This window comes from Poromitra crassiceps (assembly GCF_964638095.1).
Source record: "Poromitra crassiceps genome assembly, chromosome: 20".
Classification (NCBI taxonomy): Eukaryota; Metazoa; Chordata; class Actinopteri; order Beryciformes; family Melamphaidae; genus Poromitra; species Poromitra crassiceps.
This window is the reverse complement of record NC_139637.1, coordinates 1,759,319-1,785,130: the sequence shown is the minus strand read 5'-3', so window position 1 is coordinate 1,785,130 and position 25,812 is coordinate 1,759,319. Positions and strand designations below refer to the sequence as shown.

The window sequence follows — 25,812 nt, the reverse complement described above, 5'->3', positions numbered from 1 at the left end:
GCACTCACAATTCCCCCCCCCCCCCCCCCCCGAATTTCGACTTTCAAAAATAAAAGTCGACCTTGATAATAACGATTATTCGAAAATAATAATATAATAATAATAATAACGATGCCCATCCCTAGTCTTTCGAGGCTCTGCGGTGCCGTTTTCCCCAAGCTTTTGCACATTTTATAGACTGTTTTAATTTGACAACATAAACGTTCTAAATTGCCCACGGCCCCCTAGCTTACGTCCTGTTGCAGTGTTTGCTAATACAATAGCTGACAGGACATAAGCTAGGTTTCAAATGTAAGGTGCATTCAGCGATGTGTTTGTGTTTGTGTTCAAATAAGTGTTAAATGGCTCTGTCTGACGGCAATCACTGAAATGGAGTGTTTGGTCAGCAACTTGGAACTCCATGCAACTGCCCTGCATGCAACTTCTAGAGACTCACGGATGGCGGCGTTGGATTCGAGGTGAAAAAATACATATAGTCCTTTACAGGCAATGTAAACATTTCTGTGATTGGATCAAAATTAGGCATCGACCTCCCACTATCCAATCAGAGAAATGTTTACATTTTCTGGGAAACGGAAGGTCAGATCGCGATGCCTTTAAAGGACTATTATGTATTTTTTCACCCTGAATTCAACGCTGAGTCTCTATGAGTTACGGTTGCGGAGATACGTCCGCCCTGCCTGCAGGACTACAGGAGAGAGATAGAGGACAGGAGATACGTCCGCCCTGCCTGCAGGACTACAGGAGAGAGATAGAGGACAGGAGATACGTCCGCCCTGCCTGCAGGACTACAGGAGAGAGATAGAGGACAGGAGATACGTCCGCCCTGCCTGCAGGACTACAGGAGAGAGATAGAGGACAGGAGATACGTCCGCCCTGCCTGCAGGACTACAGGAGAGAGATAGAGGACAGGAGATACGTCCGCCCTGCCTGCAGGACTACAGGAGAGAGATAGAGGACAGGAGATACGTCCGCCCTGCCTGCAGGACTACAGGAGAGAGATAGAGGACAGGAGATACGTCCGCCCTGCCTGCAGGACTACAGGAGACAGATAGAGGACAGGAGATACGTCCGCCCTGCATGCAGGACTACAGGAGAGAGATAGAGGACAGGAGGAGATACGTCCGCCCTGCATGCAGGACTACAGGAGAGAGATAGAGGACAGGAGATACGTCCGCCCTGCCTGCAGGACTACAGGAGAGAGATAGAGGACAGGAGATACGTCCGCCCTGCCTGCAGGACTACAGGGGAGAGATAGAGGACAGGAGATACGTCCGCCCTGCCTGCAGGACTACAGGGGAGAGATAGAGGACAGGAGATACGTCCGCCCTGCCTGCAGGACTACAGGAGAGAGATAGAGGACAGGAGATACGTCCGCCCTGCCTGCAGGACTACAGGAGAGAGATAGAGGACAGGAGATACGTCCGCCCTGCCTGCAGGACTACAGGAGAGAGATAGAGGACAGGAGATACGTCCGCCCTGCCTGCAGGACTACAGGAGAGAGATAGAGGACAGGAGATAGGTCCACCCTCCCTGCAGGACTACAGGAGAGAGATAGAGGACAGGAGATACGTCCGCCCTGCCTGCAGGACTACAGGAGAGAGATAGAGGACAGGAGATACGTCCGCCCTGCCTGCAGGACTACAGGAGAGAGATAGAGGACAGGAGATACGTCCGCCCTGCCTGCAGGACTACAGGAGAGAGATAGAGGACAGGAGATACGTCCGCCCTGCCTGCAGGACTACAGGAGAGAGATAGAGGACAGGAGATATGTCCGCCCTGCCTGCAGGACTACAGGAGAGAGATAGAGGACATTGGGGGGGTTGGGGGTTCCAAGTCACTGACCAAACACTCTATTTCAGTGATTGCAGTCAGAATATAGAGCCATTTAACACTTATTTGAACACAAACACATCGCTGAATGCAGCTTTAAGCAATAAGCGTGCCGTAAACTTAGCTGTTGTAAAATCACTGTAAACCACAGGCTCACACAATTCCGTGAAAAGCGTCTATAGACAAACATTTGGGAGCACAGGGAATAAATGTCGACTCATGATCTATGAAATGAATTAATGACACCCCTCCCTGCTTTGAATGTCAAGTTGCACACGTGTAACCTGACGCTGCCAGATGGACGGTTTAGCTTCACATTACGTTTCACTAAACCAGTTCATCTGGGAATGCAGTCATCCAACCCGCTGACGGAGGCGGGCACTTTTTCCAAGCTACTTGGCTGGTGATTGGATGACCCATCTGTCTATCACCGCTGGTGCGTGTTAACTTCAACCAATCAGATCGCCATGCCTCTGACGTAATGTTTGCGACCGGGGTATGAGCCTGTTGAAATGTTTGTTGCTAATTAGCGGCTAACAGCAGCCAGGAGTGTTTGGCTACGTGCAGTGAATTGACGAGTGGCCGTCCCTTGCGCTATTAATAGTTCATTGATGAAAACGGAGCGCAGTGCCACGTGTGTTTATTTACTATGCTGCCTCGCTATCTCCGTATAAGAATGTAAAGCACAGCTTTGTGTGTGTGTTTTGTGGAAGCTAATGTAGGCTAACATGTGCTCGCTAGAGTGATGTGGGCTGGGGCCAGAGTTATGATTATTGCACGGGAATTTCCACAAACTAACGCATGAGCGATTAATAATTGGATTGGATTAATAAACGTTTTGATATTTTGGAAATGCTGTCCAGTTGAGAAATAACTTCCGCAGCGGCAGCCATGTTGACGAGTGAAAAGAACTACAAAGACCATGTACCCACTACTTGCCCAGACGCTTCTCAGTAGCGTCACACAGAAAGCCTGCCTAAGGCTGCCGCTGATTCGACGAGCCGGCCATGGTTCGGGTTTCTAAGCCAATCATCTTAACTGCCTGTGCATATCAAGATGGATTACGTCGAGAGAATCTCTTTTGATCTCGCAAGGTTATTCATCTTGCAAGCAAGGTTAGCACACGTGCTCCTTCAGTTTAAATGTCCCAATATGCTGAATGTATTGATATCATCAAATGGCAGGACTGTAGAAACATGTGTTTATCAGTGTGGTAGTGGGGCGGGGCTTGCTTTGGTGCTGGAGAGATGCCTGCTGGCAAACTGACTCTTCACATTTCATCTGACTAACAACGATTTTGGCAGCTGCTTTATTGTTTATTGTTTATTGTTTATTGTGGATCCCCATTAGTCTAGACCAAAGGTGAGACTACTCTTCCTGGGGTCCAAACCAGGGGTGTAGGCCTGGTCCCCTTTAGCGAAGCCATTGCATGTTAGATCGCCGCTCTGGCGGCTGTATCCATTATAGGTCACAAGGCCCGCCTCCCCATGTTAGTAGATGGGGAAATGGACAACCGAAATAATCACAGTACACGTCAGATAATTTTTTTCCAAAGGTGGTTTGTATCATTTTAGATCATTATCATGCTAATGCCTGTGCAAGTGGTCATTTTTCTGATCAGTTTGTTTTTAAGTAGTTATTTGACATATAAAAAGGGATGATTGACAGCTGTGGCAGCCAGTCTCAAGCCGTCATTGGCTGGACAGGCTCTTCATATTATAGAGCTAGCGTTAGTTTGACATAGACAAACTAATGGGTTGACTGAAGTAAGTTCAGAAAATATGTGTTTTATTAGTTACTCCAGCTACGTTATAGGTACACAATGGTTTTTAACATGCAGGCTAGCATTAGCGTTAGCTGCTTGCGCTAGTCTGCTGTTTTTCATTATTTATCGGCTTAATATTACTATAACTTAACAACCGATAACGATAGCTGGAATAACACAATAATAGACATATTTAACTGACCAGGTTGTCAAACTGACAGGAAATGTGTTTTATAACGTTAACTCCCGTCCCGGATAAGATGAGGCCTAGATGAGATGAGGCCTAGATGATAAGATGAGGCCTAGTACACAACCACCAGCCATTAGCTCATCGCTAACGGGTTAGCATCACATACAGAGGTTTTATTTTTTGTAGGCTAATAAAGCAACAAACGTTTTTATATGCATATCTCGGGGAAATGCTTTGACTGTGGGGATGTTCGTTCTTCACAAGCTCCTCTCTTAGTAACGATATACCATTGGCATAAATAAGATATAGCTCAGTGGGATATACAGAGTCAGAGAATCGACCAGGCAGCCTGGCTCACGCACTGGGCTAACGTTAGGTTTGGCTGCCCTACCCACACTGTACCGGGGGGGTACAACAATGTAGCCTCACGGTTAGATTTGTTAACCCAACATTTGCTCCAAAAGGAATTAAATCATGAAGTTAATAAAAATGCCACGGAAACATTAGGCTCATCAACACAGAGCTGCAAACATAATTTCATCTGAGAATTTCTCCCAGTGAGAGGCTGAGAGCCGAGCAGCCCTGGCTTCCGGGCTGAGAGGCTCCTCTTCCGGGCTGCTCTCAGAGCACGGGCTGAGAGCAGCCCGGAGGTCTGACTTGTCTGGCTGATACAACTCAATCTCCGACAACGAAAATCAGATTTTCGTACATGCGTCATTTTGATAAACTGATCTCATAGTGGGAATCTTCCTGGTTACTTTTGGCGAGACAAAAAATATTACAACTTAAAGTGCCATATTTACAGAGCTAGACTGTATATAAATACACAACGCACTGTGCGCAAATCTAGAAACAGCAGCTCTACATAAGAAAGTTCAGAGGGGCGGGGACCTCACAGAGGTTCTAACTCAAAGGACCTACTGCGCAGAATCTGGTTCACTGATCTGGCAGGATTTCTGCTTCATTCGACCCTGCTGGACGGAGATAGCCACGCTGTGTCCATATTTATTTATGTCGATGGTCCAAACACGTAAAATACAAACATAAAAATCCAAAAGCATTGGAGTAAAAACAACACAACAAAAAGAAATAAAAACAAACAAAAACAAAAAACAAGTGAGTCAAGGCTCACTCAATATTCATGTCAATCAAATATCAACCGTGTCAACTCTTCTCATAAACAAAAAGAAATGTATTGGTCTTCCTGAGTAATTGCACCAGCAAAAACAACTTATACTGACCTTATTTTTACCATACTCACATGAAACCATCATATTATAATTGAAATACTTGATTACAATATATAATACATAATACATACCGTAATACAAATTCCTTCCATGTTGCACAATTAACAAATCAGTAAATCAAAGACCAAAATCTATCTTATTATTCATAACTGCAATTTTTAACTTTTTTTTAAACATAAATTTGTTCCTTGCCATAGTTATATTTCTCTGTATTTTATTCCAGTAAGCAACTGCTCTATACATTACCGTCTTTTTCAGTGCATTTGTTTTTGGTAGAGGTAGAGTAAACCGTGAATCTAATGCTTGCCTTGTGGTATATCCATGTCTAGACATTTTAGTTGACTCTTAACTCATTGAGTGCCAGCCACTTTTGGAGAACGGACGCTCCCAGTGCCAGAGTTTCAGAGCGTTTTCAGTGATTTCTCGAGGCCCACAGAATATTGTGTGATATTACTATGTAAACACCGAACACGCACAAAGAACGATGAGACTCTCTTCTATCATCTGCAAAAAAAAGTTTATTGATACCATTTTCCGTTCTTTAGTTATGAGCCGGAGAAGATAGGCTGTTTTGAGCAAAAAGACAGGTTTCAAATTATAAGCTGAGATATTCAGCCTTTTGTGAAATGAAGCATTTCAAGCACATTCACTGACTCTAGCTAATATTTTCTGATGTAGTGACGTGGTGTAGTTGTGTGGTGCCTGCATAGCCTGGGTAAACCCATCCCCCACGTGACCTGCTCTCAGACCTGTTCTCAGTAGTGACTGGGAACTGAGAGAGCAGGTCACGTGGGGGCTGGGTTTACCTAGGCTAGTGCCTGCGTGCCCCACCCCCCTCTCCCCCCCTCAGCTGCAAACTCCTCCCCACACTAACACACAGCCTACACGCACCCAGTCTATTTTCGGAGAGCTTCGTTTTCGTGCGCCGGGCGGCTCCCAGCGCGACACGGAAATGCCAAACCGGACTGCAGGGAAAGGTTTGGCCCTTCGGCGTCGGGTGCTGCCTTTCTGGCGGGTAATCGTGTGGAGAAACTATGCAGACAGACAGACAGAGGCAGAGGAGCTCAGTTGTGGGCGCGGATTGACTGCGGTTCGCAGACAACGTCAGCTGCAGATAGAGCAATCTATATCGCTCTGGCTGCAGCATGCATCAGTTTCTCTTTGATCACGGCTTTTTCCTCCTGTTTTCCGGACCTTTCTGTAATCTGGAGAGCACTGTCGCCACCTAATGAGTCCGTAAAATAGGTTATACACCTTCAATAGCTCCCATATTTGTACAGGAGATGCCTGAGGCTTTGATCCACGTCCCACCGTCAAAAAACGCAATTGACGAACATACTCGTCCTTGGCACTCTACGTTACTAAACGAAATGACGAACATACTCGTCCATGGCACTCAATGTGATATTGTGAGCGACTTTCAAGAAGTGTTGTCATATTCAACTTTATTATCCCCAACCAAGTGGACAGTGCTGTCATATTAAACTTTATTATCCCCGGCCAAGTAGACATTGTTTTTTTGCAGCCAAGTGCACAGCCTAGATAACAGTAGTCAATGTCTCGTCATAGACGCTGGGGTAGCTGGCTGGGGGCGTGGTCAGAGTGGGGTAAATCCTCCCCGGCTTCTCCCCATTCAGCATAGTTAGCATTTAGCTGCTAGCCCAACCCAGGCAGACAGGATCGGGGATTTAACCCCCGCGCAGTGAACGCACATCAGAACAGACGTACATGTACCTTCTCTAGAATCCCAAATCCTGTAGTTTAGAGCCACAGCACCGTCCTTTGGTGAGTCAGCCCATTGAGATATATGGGGGGTTTTACCCCACTCGCGCCCCAGCCGTAGTAACATTTTGCGGGCGGTCCCACACAGACTGACTGTCTCTATTTGTAAAATCAAAGAGAACAACAGCAAAAACTATACAAACTGTTAGGACAATAGTCAGAGAACCCCAATTCGATTCTGGTTCCTGGGGTCACGAGTCGATTCAAAATCGATGCTCTATTTGAAACGATTCCAATTCAAAATCAATTCTTGATTCATAGGCGGATTTCAGGATCTACTCTCCAGTCCGCTGTGTGCTAAGGAAGGCGGTGTATAAAAGTGTATAAAATTATGTCGTTTTTATCTTTGAAAAAGTTTTATCAACTGATTTGCAATAATGTAAACACAGTACACACAAAGACAAAGCTAAGACAAAAGGTAACATTTATTCATGCTCAACTTGAACAAATACAAACTTCTTAGTATTTCCCAGTTCTCAGTGAAGAACAATGTTCAAGTAATACCAAAAAAAAGGTTGATTTTTGGGAGTTGTGAATCGAGAATTGTGATTCTTACATGAATCAATTTTTTTGGCACACTCCTAGTAATCAGTCGAGTCGACTAAAGAATAATCAACAGTCAGTCATCGTGATTCACCCTATTTACAAGCAGCCTTCTTGTAAACTTGTAATCTTTTTCAACCACTAATACGTTATTCAGATCAACTTGCCTTGCAGGGAGCCAACAATTCTTCTACTGATCCTCTACTCATATTATGTCACAGACATGTTGTAACTCCTGGACAGATCTGGCTCAAATAGCAGTTGTAGAAACTTGTTTGTTTGTTTTCACCTCCGTGGCGTGCCAGATGGGTGGAGTTTGCCAGGAGTGTTTACCCCGCTGCCAAGAGAGTTGTCAATCACAGGGAGTCATACAAAATAAAATAAAAATACTTGACTGTGATTGTCGCAAGTTTTCAGAGCCTAAAATATCACCCACTTTGAAGAGAAAGTGACGCCCACTTTTAAAATGATAAGACCAAATGGAAACAAATGATACTTTCTCATGGATAGCATAGGAAACTTAATCCACGGTTAATTAATTAATAACAGTTTTACAGACTTGATCCTGATAGGATAAGAAACTTAATCCATGGTTGATTAATTAATAACAATTTTACAGACATTGAATGATCAAGTTTGTTGGAATGATTTTGAGTCATTATTGGCTTATAGCATTTTTGATAGGGATGCACCGATCCACATTTTTTCACTTCTGATCCAATTCCGATACCTGAATTTGGATATCTGCCGATACCGATATTATTCTGATACCAATATTTTTCTTGAATATACAGTATAGGCAAAGATTTGGCCAATTAAATATATATATTTTTAAATATACCTTGCAAAAAGCAGACAAAAATAAGAAAATATACAAGGCAAAGAAGGATACTATTATACATGGGCAAATTACGGCCAGCGCGGCCCGCGCTGGAATTGCAAAAAAAGAAGAAGAAAAAATGTGATTCCGATCGGTGAATTATGTCAGTATCGGCACCCGATACCGATATTGGATCGGATCGGTCCCATCCCTAATTTTTGATAGCAGTGTAGCACATCAACCATGTTCACTTGAACACAGTTTAACTCCAAAGATGTATTTGCTCTAACAGTTAGCCTCTGTGGCCGAGCTGTCGTGTGTGTGTGTGTGTGTGTGTGTGTGTGTGTGTGTTATATGAAGGTGTGTTTCAGTCTGTTATGGGTGTGTTTGTGGTGTGTGACTACGCCTGTTGACCTGACTTATCTCTGCTGCCTTGTGTGGATTCCTGTTGATAGGCAACTTCCCAACTCTCTTTTTTTCTACATTTTCCTAAATGTTTGTAAATCTTCTTCAGACAGAGACACTGCAAGAAATAGGCCACGCCCATCACAGGGGAAAGCGCTCCGTTCACTCCCATTCACCAGCGTCATTTTCCTTGAATTAAACATAGCTAATAGCTGTTGTGTGGTGGGGCTGCGCAGACAACAAATGTAAAAAATCGCCAGTTAAAGTTTTTTTGTACTCCTGAGCAAAACAAGGAAGCCATTGAGAATTGGCGAGTGGATCTAGCTGTCAGGAAGTAAGTTGGAGTGTTCATCTTCCGTATATACGATCTTTTTGTGCAACACGCAACCATGCACGTGACATTGGAGAGAACGCCAGGATTGGAGGGGGGGGTTTCTGTTTTCCCCCGTTTTGGGCGTGGCTTCTGAACGATGACGCGCTCTGCAGTGTCTCTTATGTGTTTGTGTGATTACTAACCGTTTGAGTAGGGCTGGCTTAAAAACGAATCAATATATCGATATTAATTTGAAGGAAGTAATATCGATTCCTAAATCCCAATATTGATCTTTTAATATAAAGCCTTTTCCCGTGGATGCTTGAAGCTCGAACCCTGTTAGACTTTCGTGGTTTGGTTCTTAGTAGTCTGACTGGGTGGAAGCAGCATGGTGGACTCAGCTCTCTCATTGGTGCCGACCATCTCAGTCGGTGCCGGATGGAAATCCTGCAAGCTCGACAATTGGCTCCGACCCGCTCTGACTGCGGCTGCGACCATATTTGGATTTCCTTTCCACGCTCCCCGTGTCGAATCGGTATGCCTCTGCTGCTGTACGTGTTGAATCTGCCGAACTCAAATGCCTGCACCGCTGCCTTTGAAACAATAACAGCAGCAGTGCTAGTCGCTAGCTCGTTGCTACACGCTGAAAACGATTGATGTGGATTATTATGCAATGAAGCAGCCTGCGTGGTACGTTGGGTGGATGGCTGTAAACAGCCTTTTTCCCCTCAAGTCCACAATAGAAAGCGTCCCCGGCCAGACTCTCCCAGCCCCTTTGCTGGGAGAGTCTGGTAAGCGAGACTAGGTTCTTAGCGCAACGAGATCGATCGCATCAACATCTGCAGACGTTAATATTCTAAATGCACCAGGTTAGAGGGTTCCTTGTACAATTGCAGTATGTTATTTGAGACTCTCTTTCATACCTAAGCAACATTGGTATTGTAACTGAAATATTGAGTCGTATCGAACTGAAACCTTGTGTGTCGGAATCATAATGAGTGGGGAAATGAGTGCCAGTGGTGATACCCACCCAGCCCTGCTGAATGCTGCGCTGCTTCCACTCACTTCAGTAACTTCACCTGTGTTTTTGTGTTTGGTTCAAATGTTGTGGTCTAATGTCCCTCTCTCTCTCTCCCTCATCTCCTCTCCTCTGTCCTTCTGTCCTTCCCTCTCTTTCCCACCTCTCTCCCTCCTCTCCTCTGTCCTTCTGTCCTTCCATCTCTTTCCCACCTCTCTCTCTCCTCTCCCTCCTCTCCTTCCCTCTCTTTCCCACCTCTCTCTCCCTCCTCTCCTCTGTCCTTCCACCTCTCTCCCTCCTCTCTCTCCTTCCTTCTGTCCTTCCATATCTCTTCCTCCTCTCCTCTCTCCTTCCATCCTTCCCTCTCTCTCTCTCTCTCAATCCTCTCTGCAGATACAAGAAGACTCAGGAGACTCTTTCCCAGGCGGGGCAGAAGACCAGTGCGGCTCTCTCCACAGTGGGCACCGCCATCAGCAGGAGGCTGGGCGACATGAGGTACCACGCAGCCCAGCCAAAATGGCCGACACGCGCTAGGCTACAAGAGAGAAGGAGTAAGAGTGGACGTGTCAGAGCAGAACGAGGGAGAACCGGAGAATCATGGAGCTATTTTAACACTGGATCAAGAACAGCAGAGACAACCAAAATGCACTCATGCTTTTGTAAAATGTTGACAAACAATTTAGATACTTAGTTTGCAGCCACCTCTTGTAGAAGATTGGTTGGTAGTTCTCCATAATTGTGAGATTAGTTAATGAATTAACTAATTAGTTAATTAGTTACCCTAATAGAATGAAAAGCATCTTCACTGATGACTGGGTGTCTCCAAAATGTGTTTAAAAGTACAATTGTGACTTTAAGTGTGTATTGGATTTTATAACCCAAAAAAATGAATCCTCCATTACTCCAATGTGAAGCCAGCTGAAGTTCTTGGCTACTCTGACATGGTCCACTACTCATTGTTTCTTGTATGTCTGAATTGTTCCTATAGTGCTGAGCAGGGATCAGCTTCATGCCCCCCTCATCTAACCCTAACCACTAATTGAGAAATTACCAAACTGACCCGCGGTCAGTGTCTGTGGTAAACTCACTACTCGGAGTAGACACATTTAGAGACAGAATGTAGATCTGTTACTAACATGGAGTAGACACATTTAGAGACAGTGTAGATCTGTTACTAACATGGAGTAGACACATTTAGAGACAGAGTGTAGATCTGTTACTAACATGGAGTAGACACATTTAGAGACAGGGTGTAGATATGTTACTAACATGGAGTAGACACATTTAGAGACAGGGTGTAGATCTGTTACTAACATGGAGTAGACACATTTAGAGACAGAGTGTAGATCTGTTACTAACATGGAGTAGACACATTTAGAGACAGGGTGTAGATCTGTTACTAACATGGAGTAGACACATTTAGAGACAGAGTGTAGATCTGTTACTAACATGGAGTAGACACATTTAGAGACAGAGTGTAGATCTGTTACTAACATGGAGTAGACACATTTAGAGACAGGGTGTAGATCTGTTACTAACATGGAGTAGACACATTTAGAGACAGGGTGTAGATCTGTTACTAACATGGAGTAGACACATTTAGAGACAGAGTGTAGATCTGTTACTAACATGGAGTAGACACATTTAGAGACAGAGTGTAGATCTGTTACTAACATGGAGTAGACACATTTAGAGACAGGGTGTAGATCTGTTACTAACATGGAGTACACATTTAGAGACAGAATGTAGATCTGTTACTAACATGGAGTATACACATTTAGAGACAGGGTGTAGATCTGTTACTAACATGGAGTAGACACATTTAGAGACAGAGTGTAGATCTGTTACTAACATGGAGTAGACACATTTAGAGACAGAGTGTAGATCTGTTACTAACATGGAGTAGACACATTTAGAGACAGAATGTAGATCTGTTACTAACATGGAGTAGACACATTTAGAGACAGTGTAGATCTGTTACTAACATGGAGTAGACACATTTAGAGACAGCATGTAGATCTGTTACTAACATGGAGTAGACACATTTAGAGACAGAGTGTAGATCTGTTACTAACATGGAGTAGACACATTTAGAGACAGCATGTAGATCTGTTACTAACATGGAGTAGACACATTTAGAGACAGAGTGTAGATCTGTTACTAACATGGAGTAGACACATTTAGAGACAGAGTGTAGATCTGTTACTAACATGGAGTAGACACATTTAGAGACAGAGTGTAGATCTGTTACTAACATGGAGTAGACACATTTAGAGACAGGGTGTATATCTATTACTAACATGGAGTAGACACATTTAGAGACAGCGTGTAGATCTGTTACTAACATGGAGTAGACACATTTAGAGACAGAGTGTAGATCTGTTACTAACATGGAGTAGACACATTTAGAGACAGAGTGTAGATCTGTTACTAACATGGAGTAGACACATTTAGAGACAGGGTGTAGATCTGTTACTAACATGGAGTAGACACATTTAGAGACAGAGTGTAGATCTGTTACTAACATGGAGTAGACATTTAGAGACAGAATGTAGATCTGTTACTAACATGGAGTAGACACATTTAGAGACAGAGTGTAGATCTGTTACTAACATGGAGTAGACACATTTAGAGACAGAGTGTAGATCTGTTACTAACATGGAGTAGACACATTTAGAGACAGAGTGTAGATCTGTTACTAACATGGAGTAGACACATTTAGAGACAGAGTGTAGATCTGTTACTAACATGGAGTAGACACATTTAGAGACAGGGTGTAGATCTGTTACTAACATGGAGTAGACACATTTAGAGACAGCGTGTAGATCTGTTACTAACATGGAGTAGACACATTTAGAGACAGTGTGTAGATCTGTTACTAACATGGAGTAGACACATTTAGAGACAGAGTGTAGATCTGTTACTAACATGGAGTAGACACATTTAGAGACAGGGTGTAGATCTGTTACTAACATGGAGTAGACACATTTAGAGACAGGGTGTAGATCTGTTACTAACATGGAGTAGACACATTTAGAGACAGCGTGTAGATCTGTTACTAACATGGAGTAGACACATTTAGAGACAGAGTGTAGATCTGTTACTAACATGGAGTAGACACATTTAGAGACAGAGTGTAGATCTGTTACTAACATGGAGTAGACACATTTAGAGACAGAGTGTAGATCTGTTACTAACATGGAGTAGACACATTTAGAGACAGTGTAGATCTGTTACTAACATGGAGTAGACACATTTAGAGACAGCATGTAGATCTGTTACTAACATGGAGTAGACACATTTAGAGACAGAGTGTAGATCTGTTACTAACATGGAGTAGACACATTTAGAGACAGAGTGTAGATCTGTTACTAACATGGAGTAGACACATTTAGAGACAGGGTGTAGATCTGTTACTAACATGGAGTAGACACATTTAGAGACAGAGTGTATATCTGTTACTAACATGGAGTAGACACATTTAGAGACAGAGTGTAGATCTGTTACTAACATGGAGTAGACACATTTAGAGACAGAGTGTAGATCTGTTACTAACATGGAGTAGACACATTTAGAGACAGGGTGTAGATCTGTTACTAACATGGAGTAGACACATTTAGAGACAGCATGTAGATCTGTTACTAACATGGAGTAGACACATTTAGAGACAGAGTGTAGATCTGTTACTAACATGGAGTAGACACATTTAGAGACAGAGTGTAGATCTGTTACTAACATGGAGTAGACACATTTAGAGACAGAGTGTAGATCTGTTACTAACATGGAGTAGACACATTTAGAGACAGAGTGTATATCTGTTACTAACATGGAGTAGACACATTTAGAGACAGAGTGTAGATCTGTTACTAACATGGAGTAGACACATTTAGAGACAGGGTGTAGATCTGTTACTAACATGGAGTAGACACATTTAGAGACAGGGTGTAGATCTGTTACTAACATGGAGTAGACACATTTAGAGACAGAGTGTAGATCTGTTACTAACATGGAGTAGACACATTTAGAGACAGAGTGTAGATCTGTTACTAACATGGAGTAGACACATTTAGAGACAGAGTGTAGATCTGTTACTAACATGGAGTAGACACATTTAGAGACAGAGTGTAGATCTGTTACTAACATGGAGTAGACACATTTAGAGACAGCATGTAGATCTGTTACTAACATGGAGTAGACACATTTAGAGACAGCATGTAGATCTGTTACTAACATGGAGTAAACACATTTAGAGACAGAGTGTAGATCCATCTGTTACTAACTTAACTAACTCAACATGGTTTCATTTATTCTCCTTCTATTGAAATTAAAGATTTGTGGGCGTCCGGGTAGTGTAGCGGTAGATTCCCTGCCTACCAGCATGAGGGTCGCAGGTGCGCGCCCCCATGTTACCTCTGGCTTGGTCGGGCGTCCATACAGGCACGACTGGCTGTGTCTGCGGGTGGGAAGCCGGATTAAGTGCATGTGTCCTGGTCGCTACACTAGCGCCTCCTCTGGTCGGTCGGGGCGCCTGTTCGGGGCGGAAGGGAATTGGTGGGAATAGCGTGATCCTCCCACATGCTACGTCCTGCCGGTGAAGCTCCCCGCTGTCAGGTGAAAAGAAGCAACTGTGCATGTGTCGGAGGAAGCATGGTGCTAGTCTAGATCGGCAGGGGGTGGAGCAGTGACCACGACAGCAAGGTGAAAATTGGCCAAGTACAATAGAGTACCGGAGGGATGACGTATTTTTGTAGGCTTAACCAGAAATCGCCGCCATTTTCGTTCGTCAGGGAAAAAGTACATGGGGTTTTAGAATGGGGATTTCACTTAAATGCATAAAATAATGTCTGTGGTTAACAAAAGTTTATGGGAAGGCGAATTTGGGTTCAGCAGGATAATCTTCACGAACGTTAATCACTCTTATGCCTTTTGAAGCATTTTCACACACAAAAACGCGTTTAAAAAACGCATTTACGTTCCAAAAGTCATCAAAGTTATTCACGTTTGTGAAGATTATCATGCTGAACCCAAATTCGCGTTCCCATAAACCTTTGTTAACCACAGACCTTATTTTATCCATTTAAGCGAAATCTCCATTCTAAAACCCCATTCACTTTTCCTCTTATGAACCCGGAAGTATACTTCCGGACTCATTCAGGCGGCGCTTGGGGAGAAAATGGGGGAAATCGGGGGGGGGAGGTAGATTTGCATAGTAGGATTTGCATTGGCGACATGTGGAGGCATCATTTGTAGTTGAATTCAAAGTTGAATGAAGGTCCTGTGGTTTTGAAGTGTAAGCCAATTCTCCATAAAACGGCATCTTTACGAAATAATAATATTTTGAAGCAGTTGAATCATTTCTCTAATGTAGACAACCTTCTAACCCTGCAATCACACTGAATTAGCATTGAATTCATGTTTCTCGAATCTGCAAACCGTGTGCAGAGATCTCCAACAGAACCCATAGCTCAAAACATTGCATCATCAAAGTGAGTCATTGGACTAGATGTGGTGGTTACCAGCTGTAGTAATACACCACCAGGTTTCCCTGCACATTTGATGATGACATGTTTTCAGCGCTAAAACGCAAAAGCCAGTAAAACACCACACAAACTCCGCCAACACGGTGCAGTTTCACATGTTGGATTTTCACCAGAAGTTGATGTCTTCCTCCAGCAGCTTGTTTCACATCAGGAGGTGCTCACATTTTCATGAGGGGATGTGAAAGTGAACAGGAGCCTCGAGGTCTGCCTGCTCAGTCTCTCACCACACAGAACAGGAGCCTCAAGGTCTGCCTGCTCAGTCTCTCACCACACAGAACAGGAGCCTCAAGGTCTGCCTGCTCAGTCTCTCACCACACAGAACAGGAGCCTCAAGGTCTGCCTGCTCAGTCTCTCACCACACAGAACACGAGCCTCGAGATCTGCGTGCTCAGTCTCTCACCACACAGAACACGAGCCTCGAGGTCTGCCTGCTCAGTCTCTCACCACACAGAACAGGAGCCTCGAGGTCTGCCTGCTCAGTCTCTCACCACACAGAACAGGAGCCTCGAGGTCTGCCTGCTCAGTCTCTCACCACACAGAACACGAGCCTCAAAGTCTGCCTGCTCAGTCTCTCACCACACAGAACACGAGCCTCAAAGTCTGCCTGCTCAGTCTCTCACCACACAGAACACGAGCCTCAAAGTCTGCCTGCTCAGTCTCTCACCACACAGAACAGGAGCCTCGAGATCTGCCTGCTCAGTCTCTCACCACACAGAACACGAGACACGAGGTCTGCCTGCTCAGTCTCTCACCACACAGAACAGGAGCCTCAAGGTCTGCCTGCTCAGTCTCTCACCACACAGAACACGAGCCTCAAGGTCTGCCTGCTCAGTCTCTCACCACACAGAACACGAGCCTCGAGGTCTGCCTGCTCAGTCTCTCACCACACAGAACAGGAGCCTCGACTGTCTGCCTGCTCAGTCTCTCACCACACAGAACAAGAGCCTCGAGATCTGCCTGCTCAGTCTCTCACCACACAGAACAGGAGCCTCGAGGTCTGCCTGCTCAGTCTCTCACCACACAGAACAAGAGCCTCGAGATCTGCCTGCTCAGTCTCTCACCACACAGAACAAGAGCCTCGAGATCTGCCTGCTCAGTCTCTCACCACACAGAACACGAGCCTCGAGATCTGCCTGCTCAGTCTCTCACCACACAGAACAAGAGCCTCGAGATCTGCCTGCTCAGTCTCTCACCACACAGAACACGAGCCTCGAGATCTGCCTGCTCAGTCTCTCACCACACAGAACACGAGCCTCGAAGTCTGCCTGCTCAGTCTCTCACCACACAGAACACGAGCCTCGAGATCTGCCTGCTCAGTCTCTCACCACACAGAACACGAGCCTCGAGGTCTGCCTGCTCAGTCTCTCACCACACAGAACACGAGCCTCGAGATCTGCCTGCTCAGTCTCTCACCACACAGAACAGGAGCCTCAAGGTCTGCCTGCTCAGTCTCTCACCACACAGAACACGAGCCTCGAGGTCTGCCTGCTCAGTCTCTCACCACACAGAACACGAGCCTCGAGGTCTGCCTGCTCAGTCTCTCACCACACAGAACACGAGCCTCGAGGTCTGCCTGCTCAGTCTCTCACCACACAGAAGCATTTTTGCAGGACGGCGGTCATGCATGTACTTGGATAGGAAGACACAATTCAGTGAAGTCAGTGTGATTGCAGAGTAAGAGTGAGGACAGCACAAGGGTCTATAATCATATCAGTCTGTCCATAGCCACCCATTGACATGTGTTGTTCAGGTGTGTGTGTGTGTGTGTGTGTGTGTGTGTGTGTGTGTGTGTGTGTGTGTGTGTGTGTGTGGGTACAAGCTTCTCATATCTCCCACTATTAATATCATAGCTCAACAGAATTGGTTCTGCCTTGTTAACCCAGTTTCCTTTCTCCTTTCCTGACTTCCTGTCTCTGTAACTTGCACACTTTCCACCCACCCTGTTTCCTCTGTAACTGCAAGCAGTGGTGTGTTTGGTTGCAATGCTGAAAACGGATCATTTATTAAAATAAAAACATAACTTAAAAAGGTAAAGTCCCACACCTGAGGGAATCACATGGTGATCTAACCCCCCCAATTCCAACCCTTTGATGCGGAGTGCCAAGCAGGGAGGCAACTGGGTCCCATTTTTATAGTCTTTGGTATGACTCGGCCGGGGATCGAACTCACGACCTCCCAGTCTCAGGGCGGACACTCACACCACAAGGCCACTGAGCTGGTCTACATATTGGAACCACAGAAGGGAGAGTTGGATTAAGCAAAATCCTTTTATTCTCCCGAGTATATTTGCTCATACAACAAGGCATTTAACTTAGTAGTTGCTTGTGTACTTGTTAAAGACAGAAAGAATAAACCACAAGTCTAAGTTAAGTTAAGCTTTATTTATCCCCATGGGGAAGTTCATCCTCTGCATTTGACCCATCCTCTACTAGGAACCTTCCTAGAACTAGGAGCAGTGAGCAGCCACAGTGCAGCGCCCGGGGACCAACTCCAGTTCTTTTAGCCAGTGCCTTGGTCAGGGGCACTGACAGGAGTATTAACCCTAACATACATGTCTTTGATGGTGGGAGGAAACCGGAGCACCCGGAGAAAAACCCACACGGACACGGGGAGAACATGCAAACTCCACACAGAAAGGACCTGGGACGGACCGGGGTTCGAACCCGGCAACAGTGCTAACCACTGAGCCTCCGTGCCGTCCAAATTAAATACACTGTGTATAACATAAGTCCATCACATCTTTTTGAGAGGTTTATTTTTGTAGTCTTTCAAATCAAAGTGGTAGAGAAGTGGAGTTGGGAGTGTCCCGGCCCTGCTGACAGAATACAGAGGAAACATCAGTGCTTCCACACTTCTTTTGGTTTGTTTTTATTTTGTTGTTTTTTACCTTCCATATCTCCCCTCCTAACAATGCTGTGTCTGTCTCTGCCTTGCCTTGCCTCTGAAGTGAGTCTCTGTCGGGGTTCTTTGTTAGTGGTGCCTTGATGCTTGCTCCTTTGGGTTCACGCTTTCTCCCCTTCTTGTTTTGAATCGCTGCGTTGGGTTGATCTGCAGAGCTCTACCTTTCTCTAATTCCTTTGGGTAAGAAAGACTAAGCAGTCCTCTTAAGCACAACTCTGTCTCATTACAGACAATAGAGCTGAAAAGTCACGTGACCTTTCCAGCCCCGGAAGAGAGGGTTCCCCATTCATTTTCTCCGTAGACATTTTGAAACGAGGCTAGGTGGTAACCGAGCATTTGACCAGCGCGATAAAGCCTTCCCGAGCCTGGTGTTCTAACAGGCAGCGGCTTTGTTAATGTGGAGGGCTCTTGGTGATGTTCAAATTTCTGATGATCATCAGTGACATAATTATTGACCAAAGTCATCTTATGACATCACTGATGATGTCATATTAGGCGCTGAGAATGTCGTAGACATTGTGACATCATTGTGATGTCATCAGTGAGTGATGTCATCAGTGATGCAAATGTGAGAGATGATGTCATAGGCAATTGTGATTTTTGGTTACATTCACTGATGACATCACAATGATGTCACAATATCTATGACAGCATCAGTGCAAAGTGCAAAGAGTGCAGCAGACATCTCTCAACAGAAGTGGAACCCAAATTGGCACCCAAATTGGACTGGACAAAGCCAGATATAGGGCCCGCTTGCGCTGGCCAAAATCCCTATATAAGGAGTTTTAAGGCTGGAACCAAGCCAACCCGTGACCTACTGAAACGTCAGTGACCATAAAACATTTGAAATGTCTATGGAGAAAATGAATGGGGAACTCTTCTTCTGGGGCTGCAAACATCAGTTGAGCTCTACTATATCATTAAAATGATCATACAGAAAAGGTTTTAAGACATTTTAAGGTGGATCTTTGTTACTTAGAGCAGTGCTTCTCAAATTCTTCACATGAGGGACCCCTAAACTGACAAAGATTACACCACGGACGGACCCCCATTTGATAGGATTTTGTCCCATGGTCCCCCCTATGATAATAAGATTGATGCTTTTAGATGTTTAATTACAGAAAGTGTATAAAACCCATGACCAAAATAGTCATTGTGTTACTTATGAATGGAATTATAGCGAAAATAAATTACCCCCCCCCCCCCTTTTGGCTGGGGACCCCCATTTGAGAACCATTGACTTAGAGGTTTAGCTCTGTCTTTTTCAACATCGATAATTTGACTTCTATTCCTGCTTTGTCCAAAATGCTATTTGTTTTTGTCCTTAAATCCAAAACCTCGCATCTCCTATTGTGTTGTTCCCTTAAGTTTGACTTGATGGAGATGTATGTTTGTTTGTTTGTTTGTTTCCAGCTCCTAGTCTACATTAGATGCATGTCCTCTTATGCTATTATTGTAATAATAGTTTTATGAAGGAATTCCTTATTTCTGATCCCCTTCTTCATTTTGTGTAGCATTTTAACATCAATCAATCTGAACCAGAGTTGAATTGGTATCATTACAACATAAACAAACCAGAGCAGCAGTGGTCAGCCTCGACTCTGCAGCTTCCCCAGTTTTCTGCCAATGACAACATGCTATTTACTACAGGAAGCGACGGGGCTTTTGGGAAATGTAGTCTTAATTTGGAGATACACTAACTAGCACTAACGATACCCCTGGTGGAGGTAGGTAGAAGAGACCAGTCGTCGTCTCCACCACGCTCTGATTGGTTTACAGTAATTAAACCATGCGAGCACTATTATGACAGATATATTGATGTTAAAAAAATGCTACATGTTAGCATATTTAATGACAGAAGTGAAGCCATATTTAACATAACAAATGACCACCAGATACATTCCTGTCTGTGTGTTGGACTGCCATAGTGTGTGTGTGTGTGTGTGTGTGTGTGTGTGCGTGCACGTGTGTGTGTGCGTGCGTGTGTGCGTGCACGTGTGTGCGCTTGTGTGTGTGTGTGAACTTCAACTATGTTAATTTTAATATTCCTACATGATATTAGATTAATTGATTTTTTTAAAGTTCAGGGGTGTCATTCTTATGTCTCTACCATGTCTAGAAAGCATGGTGCTAACAAGTAGGTGTTAGGATGGTGGTCTTAACAACCCCACAAATACGAGGCTGTGTGTGTGTGCGTGTGTGTGTGTGTGTGTGTGTGCGTGTGTGTGTGTGTGCGTGCCACTGCTTGCTTGCTTTGTAACACTTGCACTTCTCTGTCTCCCTTCTTCTTAACGCTTACAAAGTAGCAACTATTCCATCCGCCACTCGATAAGTATGCCGGCCATGAGGTAAAGTAACACACACACACACACACACACGTCTGCTCACGTTCCTCCCTGCTGTAATGCTGCTCTGTTGTTTTTCTGCAACGTCCGTGTGTGTGTCGCCATGCTGTTGCGTTCTTGAACAGAACTCTGCAAAACAAGGTTTTGACTCTTAATTAAAGAGCACCTTCTTCCTCACATTGGAGAGAAAAGGTTAAGCTGATTTGAATATAGTCCTTCAATTAGAGCTGCAACCATTAATCAATTAGTCGGTCCACTGAAAGTTAATCGACAACTATTTTGATAACCGATTAACCGTTTTGAGTGATTCCGTGAGGGAAAAAAAGTCAAAATGATCTGATTCCAGCTTCTAAAAAGAATATTTTCTGCTTTCTTTACTTCTTTATGACAGTAAACTGAATGTCTTTGGGTTGTGGATAAAACAAGAGATTTGAGGACGTTATCTTGGGCTTTGGGAAAGACTGAATGACATTTTTCACCATTTTCTGACATTTTATAGTCCTATTTGCATCCCACTGTGACAGAGCAAACATGACTTTCCTCGTCCTTTTCACAGAGTTAATTTGCCTTTAACGTACAAAAAGGCTAAACCTGTTAAACATGCTGTGTTTTATTCTTTATATAGTTTTCTGTGGCATTTCATGTTTCAAAGTGATTACTTTACAGCGTCCCTTTGTGTTCATTGAGTCAACATTATGTTAATGTGGACTCTTTTTATTATTATATTTTATCATGAACGGATGTTATGTTCTGTGTTATAAATAGTTCAGTGTTTCCCCTACCATTCTGCAGGCCTGGTTGGCCCGCCAGGCCAACGGCGCCCCCGCCAGGCCAGATTTCCCCCCCAAAAATAAAAAGAAATCTTTTTTCTTTAGATCGGGGTTACATTTCTAAATCTAAATAAGATATACATACAGTCTAGACAGTTTTAGCATAGATGGACCAGCTTCACATTTTATTTCAAATCAGAGTTTACCCACCTTTTAAAGCCCATATACATTTTTGATTTGCCTTGACGGGGGGGTCACCAACTGGATTTTACAATTTAGCACAATTTTAATTTACTGTGACATCACTGTGTGTAACGCAGCACGTGTTTGTGTGACATCACTGTGTAACGCAGTGTGTGTGTTTGTGTGACATCGCTGTGTGTAACGCAGTGTGTGTGTGTTTGTGTGAATGTAACGGTGTGTCTCTCTCTGTGCCGCAGGAACTCGCCAACCTTCAAGTCGTTTGAGGACAGAGTGGGGAACCTGAAGGTGAGCAGACACAGTGTTCAGTGGAGTCGGCTGAAGTTGGCGACTCTAGTGAACAAACTCTAGTGATCCACTCCTCCACACTCTTGTTGTGCGGTAGAGTTACTTACACACAGGCCGTACAGGTACAGGTCACTTTGACTTGTAGTACTTGTAGTAGGGGTGTCAAAAATAATCGATTATTAGATGCATCGCGATGCGGACCTGCACGATTCTGCATCGATTCACAAATGTCAAAAATCGATTATTAAAAATATATATATATATATATATAATCAAATAAAATATAATGGAAGTACATGCAGTTGTTTATTTTAATTATGGATCATAATACAATGCAATTCTAAATGCACTTTTATTTTAAAAGTAGCCACACAGTGAGAAAAAAGAAAGTGAGAAAAAAAATCATGTATTCGGGAAAAAAAGTGATGCATCGATTTAAGATGCATCGCGATGCATCGAGATGCATCGATAATCGTTATCGGATCGAATCGTAGGCCTCTGAATCGTAATCGAATCGAATCGTGAGGCCAGTGAAGATTCACAGCCCTAACTTGTAGTCTATTGAAGTGGACAGGTTGAAGCCAGTTGCATTGGCATGAAGGAGATATGATAAATAGCAAGATTTTAGACGGGTCATGTTACTATTTTGGCTTTAACGTTACTCACACAGTGAGATTCCCAAAATAATCCCCTTATCCACTGTGTGTGTGTGTGTGTGTGTGTGTGTGTGTGTGTGTGTGTGTGTGTGTGTGTGTGTCTGTCTGTGTGTTGTATTGGATTGCACTTTAGATTTTTTTTGTCATTTTGTCTTTCTGTATTTTGTTTGTCTTCTGACTACGCTGCATAATTACACTAAGTCAAATTCCTCCCATGTAATCTGATTACCTACTGTGGCGATACAAGTGATTCTGATTCTGAGTCTGAAGTGCTTGAGCTCAGTTCATCAGCTTTGATCTCAATGAGTACATTTACATACATGCTAATATTCCACTATTATTCCGAATATGACAATATTCCAAATTTGATGTGGGTCATGTGAACCGCATATTCCGTTTGGACACTCTGAATTAGGCCTTTTTCCGAAAAGTAGCATTTTCCAATGTTTGAGCAGCATTCTTTGGACATGTATACAGCACATTGGGAATGTGTTTACAGTCAGCTCTCTGCTGTTTACATGCATGCCCACAAGAAAAGTCCACCTCTGTGCTCAGAAGTAGAAACACGCCTACTTTAGGAGGCATGGTGGTAAGCGCTGTCGCCTCACAGCTAGAAGGTCCTGGGTTCGATTCCCACCTGGGAGGAATGCGTGCCCGTCCGCATGTCGTCGAGTGCCCACCGCCCGGGTGGGGTCATCAAAAGGGCCTTTCTGTGTGGAGTTTGCATGTTCTCCCCGTGCCTCCCGGGGGTTTCCTTCATATAGGAACCCCACACCAAAAACATGCAATATCCTGGTTGCTGATGTGGTTCCTCCTCTGGTCGTTAAGGGTGCCTGTTCAGAGGGAGGGGAACTCGTTGGAATAGCGTGAACCTCCCACGTGCTATGTCCTACCGGTGAAGCTTCCCCTGTCAGGTGAAAAGAAGCGGCTGGCTAACTGCCCATGTCTCGGAGGAAGCATGGAGCCAGTTTCAGCTCTCCCCAGATCGGCAGAGGGTGGAGCAGCAACCAGGATAAATAAATTAAAAATTAGCACTAACGGGGGATAAAAATGGGATAAAAATATCGGGAAGGAAATATAAAAAAAAAGAAACACGCCTATTTTTAATCATTATGAAAGACGATTGGTTGGTGAAGGCATGAAAGAGGTGTGCTTTAGAGTGGCTTTCCAGTAATGGGACTGGGAGTATGCACAGCTGCATGTAAACGTTACAGTAATGGGAGTATGCGCATGTGAACGGTAATATTAGTTGAATATTAATTTTCATTAGCCATGTAAACAGCCTAGTAGGACTTTCTTTTTCGGAATAAGGGCAAAAAGCTAATATTTTGCACGTGTAAACGTAGTCAGTGAAAGCACCATAAACGCAGAAATGAAGGATTTTGAGTGTGTACAGTCAAGGCAGGCGTGGTGTGCTGCATGTTGTGTTGCTGTGCTTATGATGACTATGTTCTGTTCTCACTGTCTCTTTCCTCTCTCTCCTCCTCCATCTTCTCTCCCTCCTCTCTCTCTCCCTCCTCTCGTCTTCCCTCTCTCCTTCCTCTCTCCCTCCCTCCTCTCTCCCTCCTCCTCTCTCCCTCCTTCCTCTCCTTCCTCTCTCCCTCCTCCTCTCTCCCTCCTCTCTCTCCTTCCTCTCTCCCTCCTCCTCTCTCCCTCCTTCCTCCCTCCTTCCTCTCTCCCTCCCTCCTCTCCCTCCTCTCGTCTTCCCTCTCTCCTTCCTGTCTTCAGTATAAGGTCGTCGGAGCCAAAGGGAACGGGGAGGCCGTCACCCCCACCGACACCACCCCCACTCAAGAGAACCCGCCTTTCTGAGCCCACCCCGCCTCGCCCCTCCTCCTCTCTGCTGCCACCTCCCCTCACGACCCGAGACTGTACCGTCATCGCCTCAACCCTGACCTTCGACCCCTTCACCTCGCCGCCGATCACCCGTCCCCATCCCCCCCCCCCCCTCCCGAGGTCTATAAATGACAAAGGTCAAAGACAAAGGTCGAGGTCACCGCCGGTCCCGCGCTCTCCAGACCGTCCTCCTTGCTGTCGGGGGGGGGGATCGACTGTTTCATCTTTGTCAAATAAAGCTGAATGATTTCTAGACCTTAACCTGTCGGCCGCTTCGTCACCACGCCGCTCTCCGCATCCGCTGCCCCTCCCCCTGTTAGATCCCTGTCCAATCAGCCGACAGTCTGGCCTCCGGCGCCTCCTTTACACGCCTTTCTAATCCGACTCACCTGGTCATTTAGTCACCAGACTAAATGAAGGCATTAAGATGACGTCAGCGGTTGTCGTCAACTTTTATCGAGCCTGAGACCCGAGTCAGAAGTTTAGTCTGGGACTCTGGGGGACCCAGGCTCATTATGGACACTGCTACAGTTACCCTGCAATGCATTCTGGGTCCTGACTCTATTCTTTTCAGATCTAGTGCAATTAAGCAATAGACCAAATCAGCGGGATGTTTACATTTACTTCCGGGTACCCCTGAGGTCCACACATTATAATGGCGGTGGACGGCACAAACTGACGTGTTGAAGACAAAAACAGACAAAGAAGACAAAAATGGTTCGTCCGTGTTGTGTTGTTGTTTAATATCATTCATAACAACACTTTCACTAACGTTAGTGGAGACCAGACTAGCTAATTTACCTGTTGGACCAGACTAGAGTAGACTTGAAGCTAAATTAAATTGACGTGGCGTCAGTATCTCTGTCTGTACCAGGCTTTCTCGCCGAGAAGAGCCTGGTGACGCGAGGTTACTCTGTAACGTTAACGACTGCAAAAAAACAGCGAGTTTGACAGACAAACAAACATTATTAGCTAGCTAACACTACATAAAACAAACACAGAAGAAAGGCTAGATACGTCGGACAAGCATGTTTACCAACCGTTTAACCATTTAAATTGAAAGTAGTCGGCCGAAAACGACGAGAGGGTTTGACAGCATTTATATGACAACACGCACATTTAAACCTGCCGCCTTCCCCAAGTGGTACCCGGAAGTAAATTTGTTTACATGGTGACGTCACGGTGATTTGGTCTATAGAGACACTGCGTAACGCGTCATCATTCAGAAACCACGCCCAAGACGGGGGGGGGAAACAGAAAGCCCCCCTCCAATCCTGGCGTTCCCCTATGTCACGTGCACGGTTGCGTGTTGCACACAAAGATCGTATATACAGAAGATGAACACTCTAACTTACT

The 25,812-nt window shown here is 44.7% G+C and overlaps 1 protein-coding gene across 4 annotated transcripts in view; it reads left to right on the top strand.

Annotated features, from left to right (window-relative positions):
- The window catches only part of tpd52l2b (tpd52 like 2b), a 78,042-nt gene extending 52,337 nt beyond the window's left edge, over positions 1-25,705 (top strand). For all 4 annotated transcript variants that reach the window (XM_083657250.1, XM_083657248.1, XM_083657249.1 and 1 more), the window contains 3 exons: positions 10,313-10,414; positions 21,916-21,964; positions 24,349-25,705. In XM_083657250.1, coding sequence (XP_083513376.1) covers positions 10,313-10,414; positions 21,916-21,964; positions 24,349-24,432 — 235 coding nt within the window. In that variant the 3' untranslated portion in view covers positions 24,433-25,705. The remainder of the gene's footprint in view (positions 1-10,312; positions 10,415-21,915; positions 21,965-24,348) is intronic.
- The last annotated feature ends 107 nt before the right edge of the window (positions 25,706-25,812 follow it).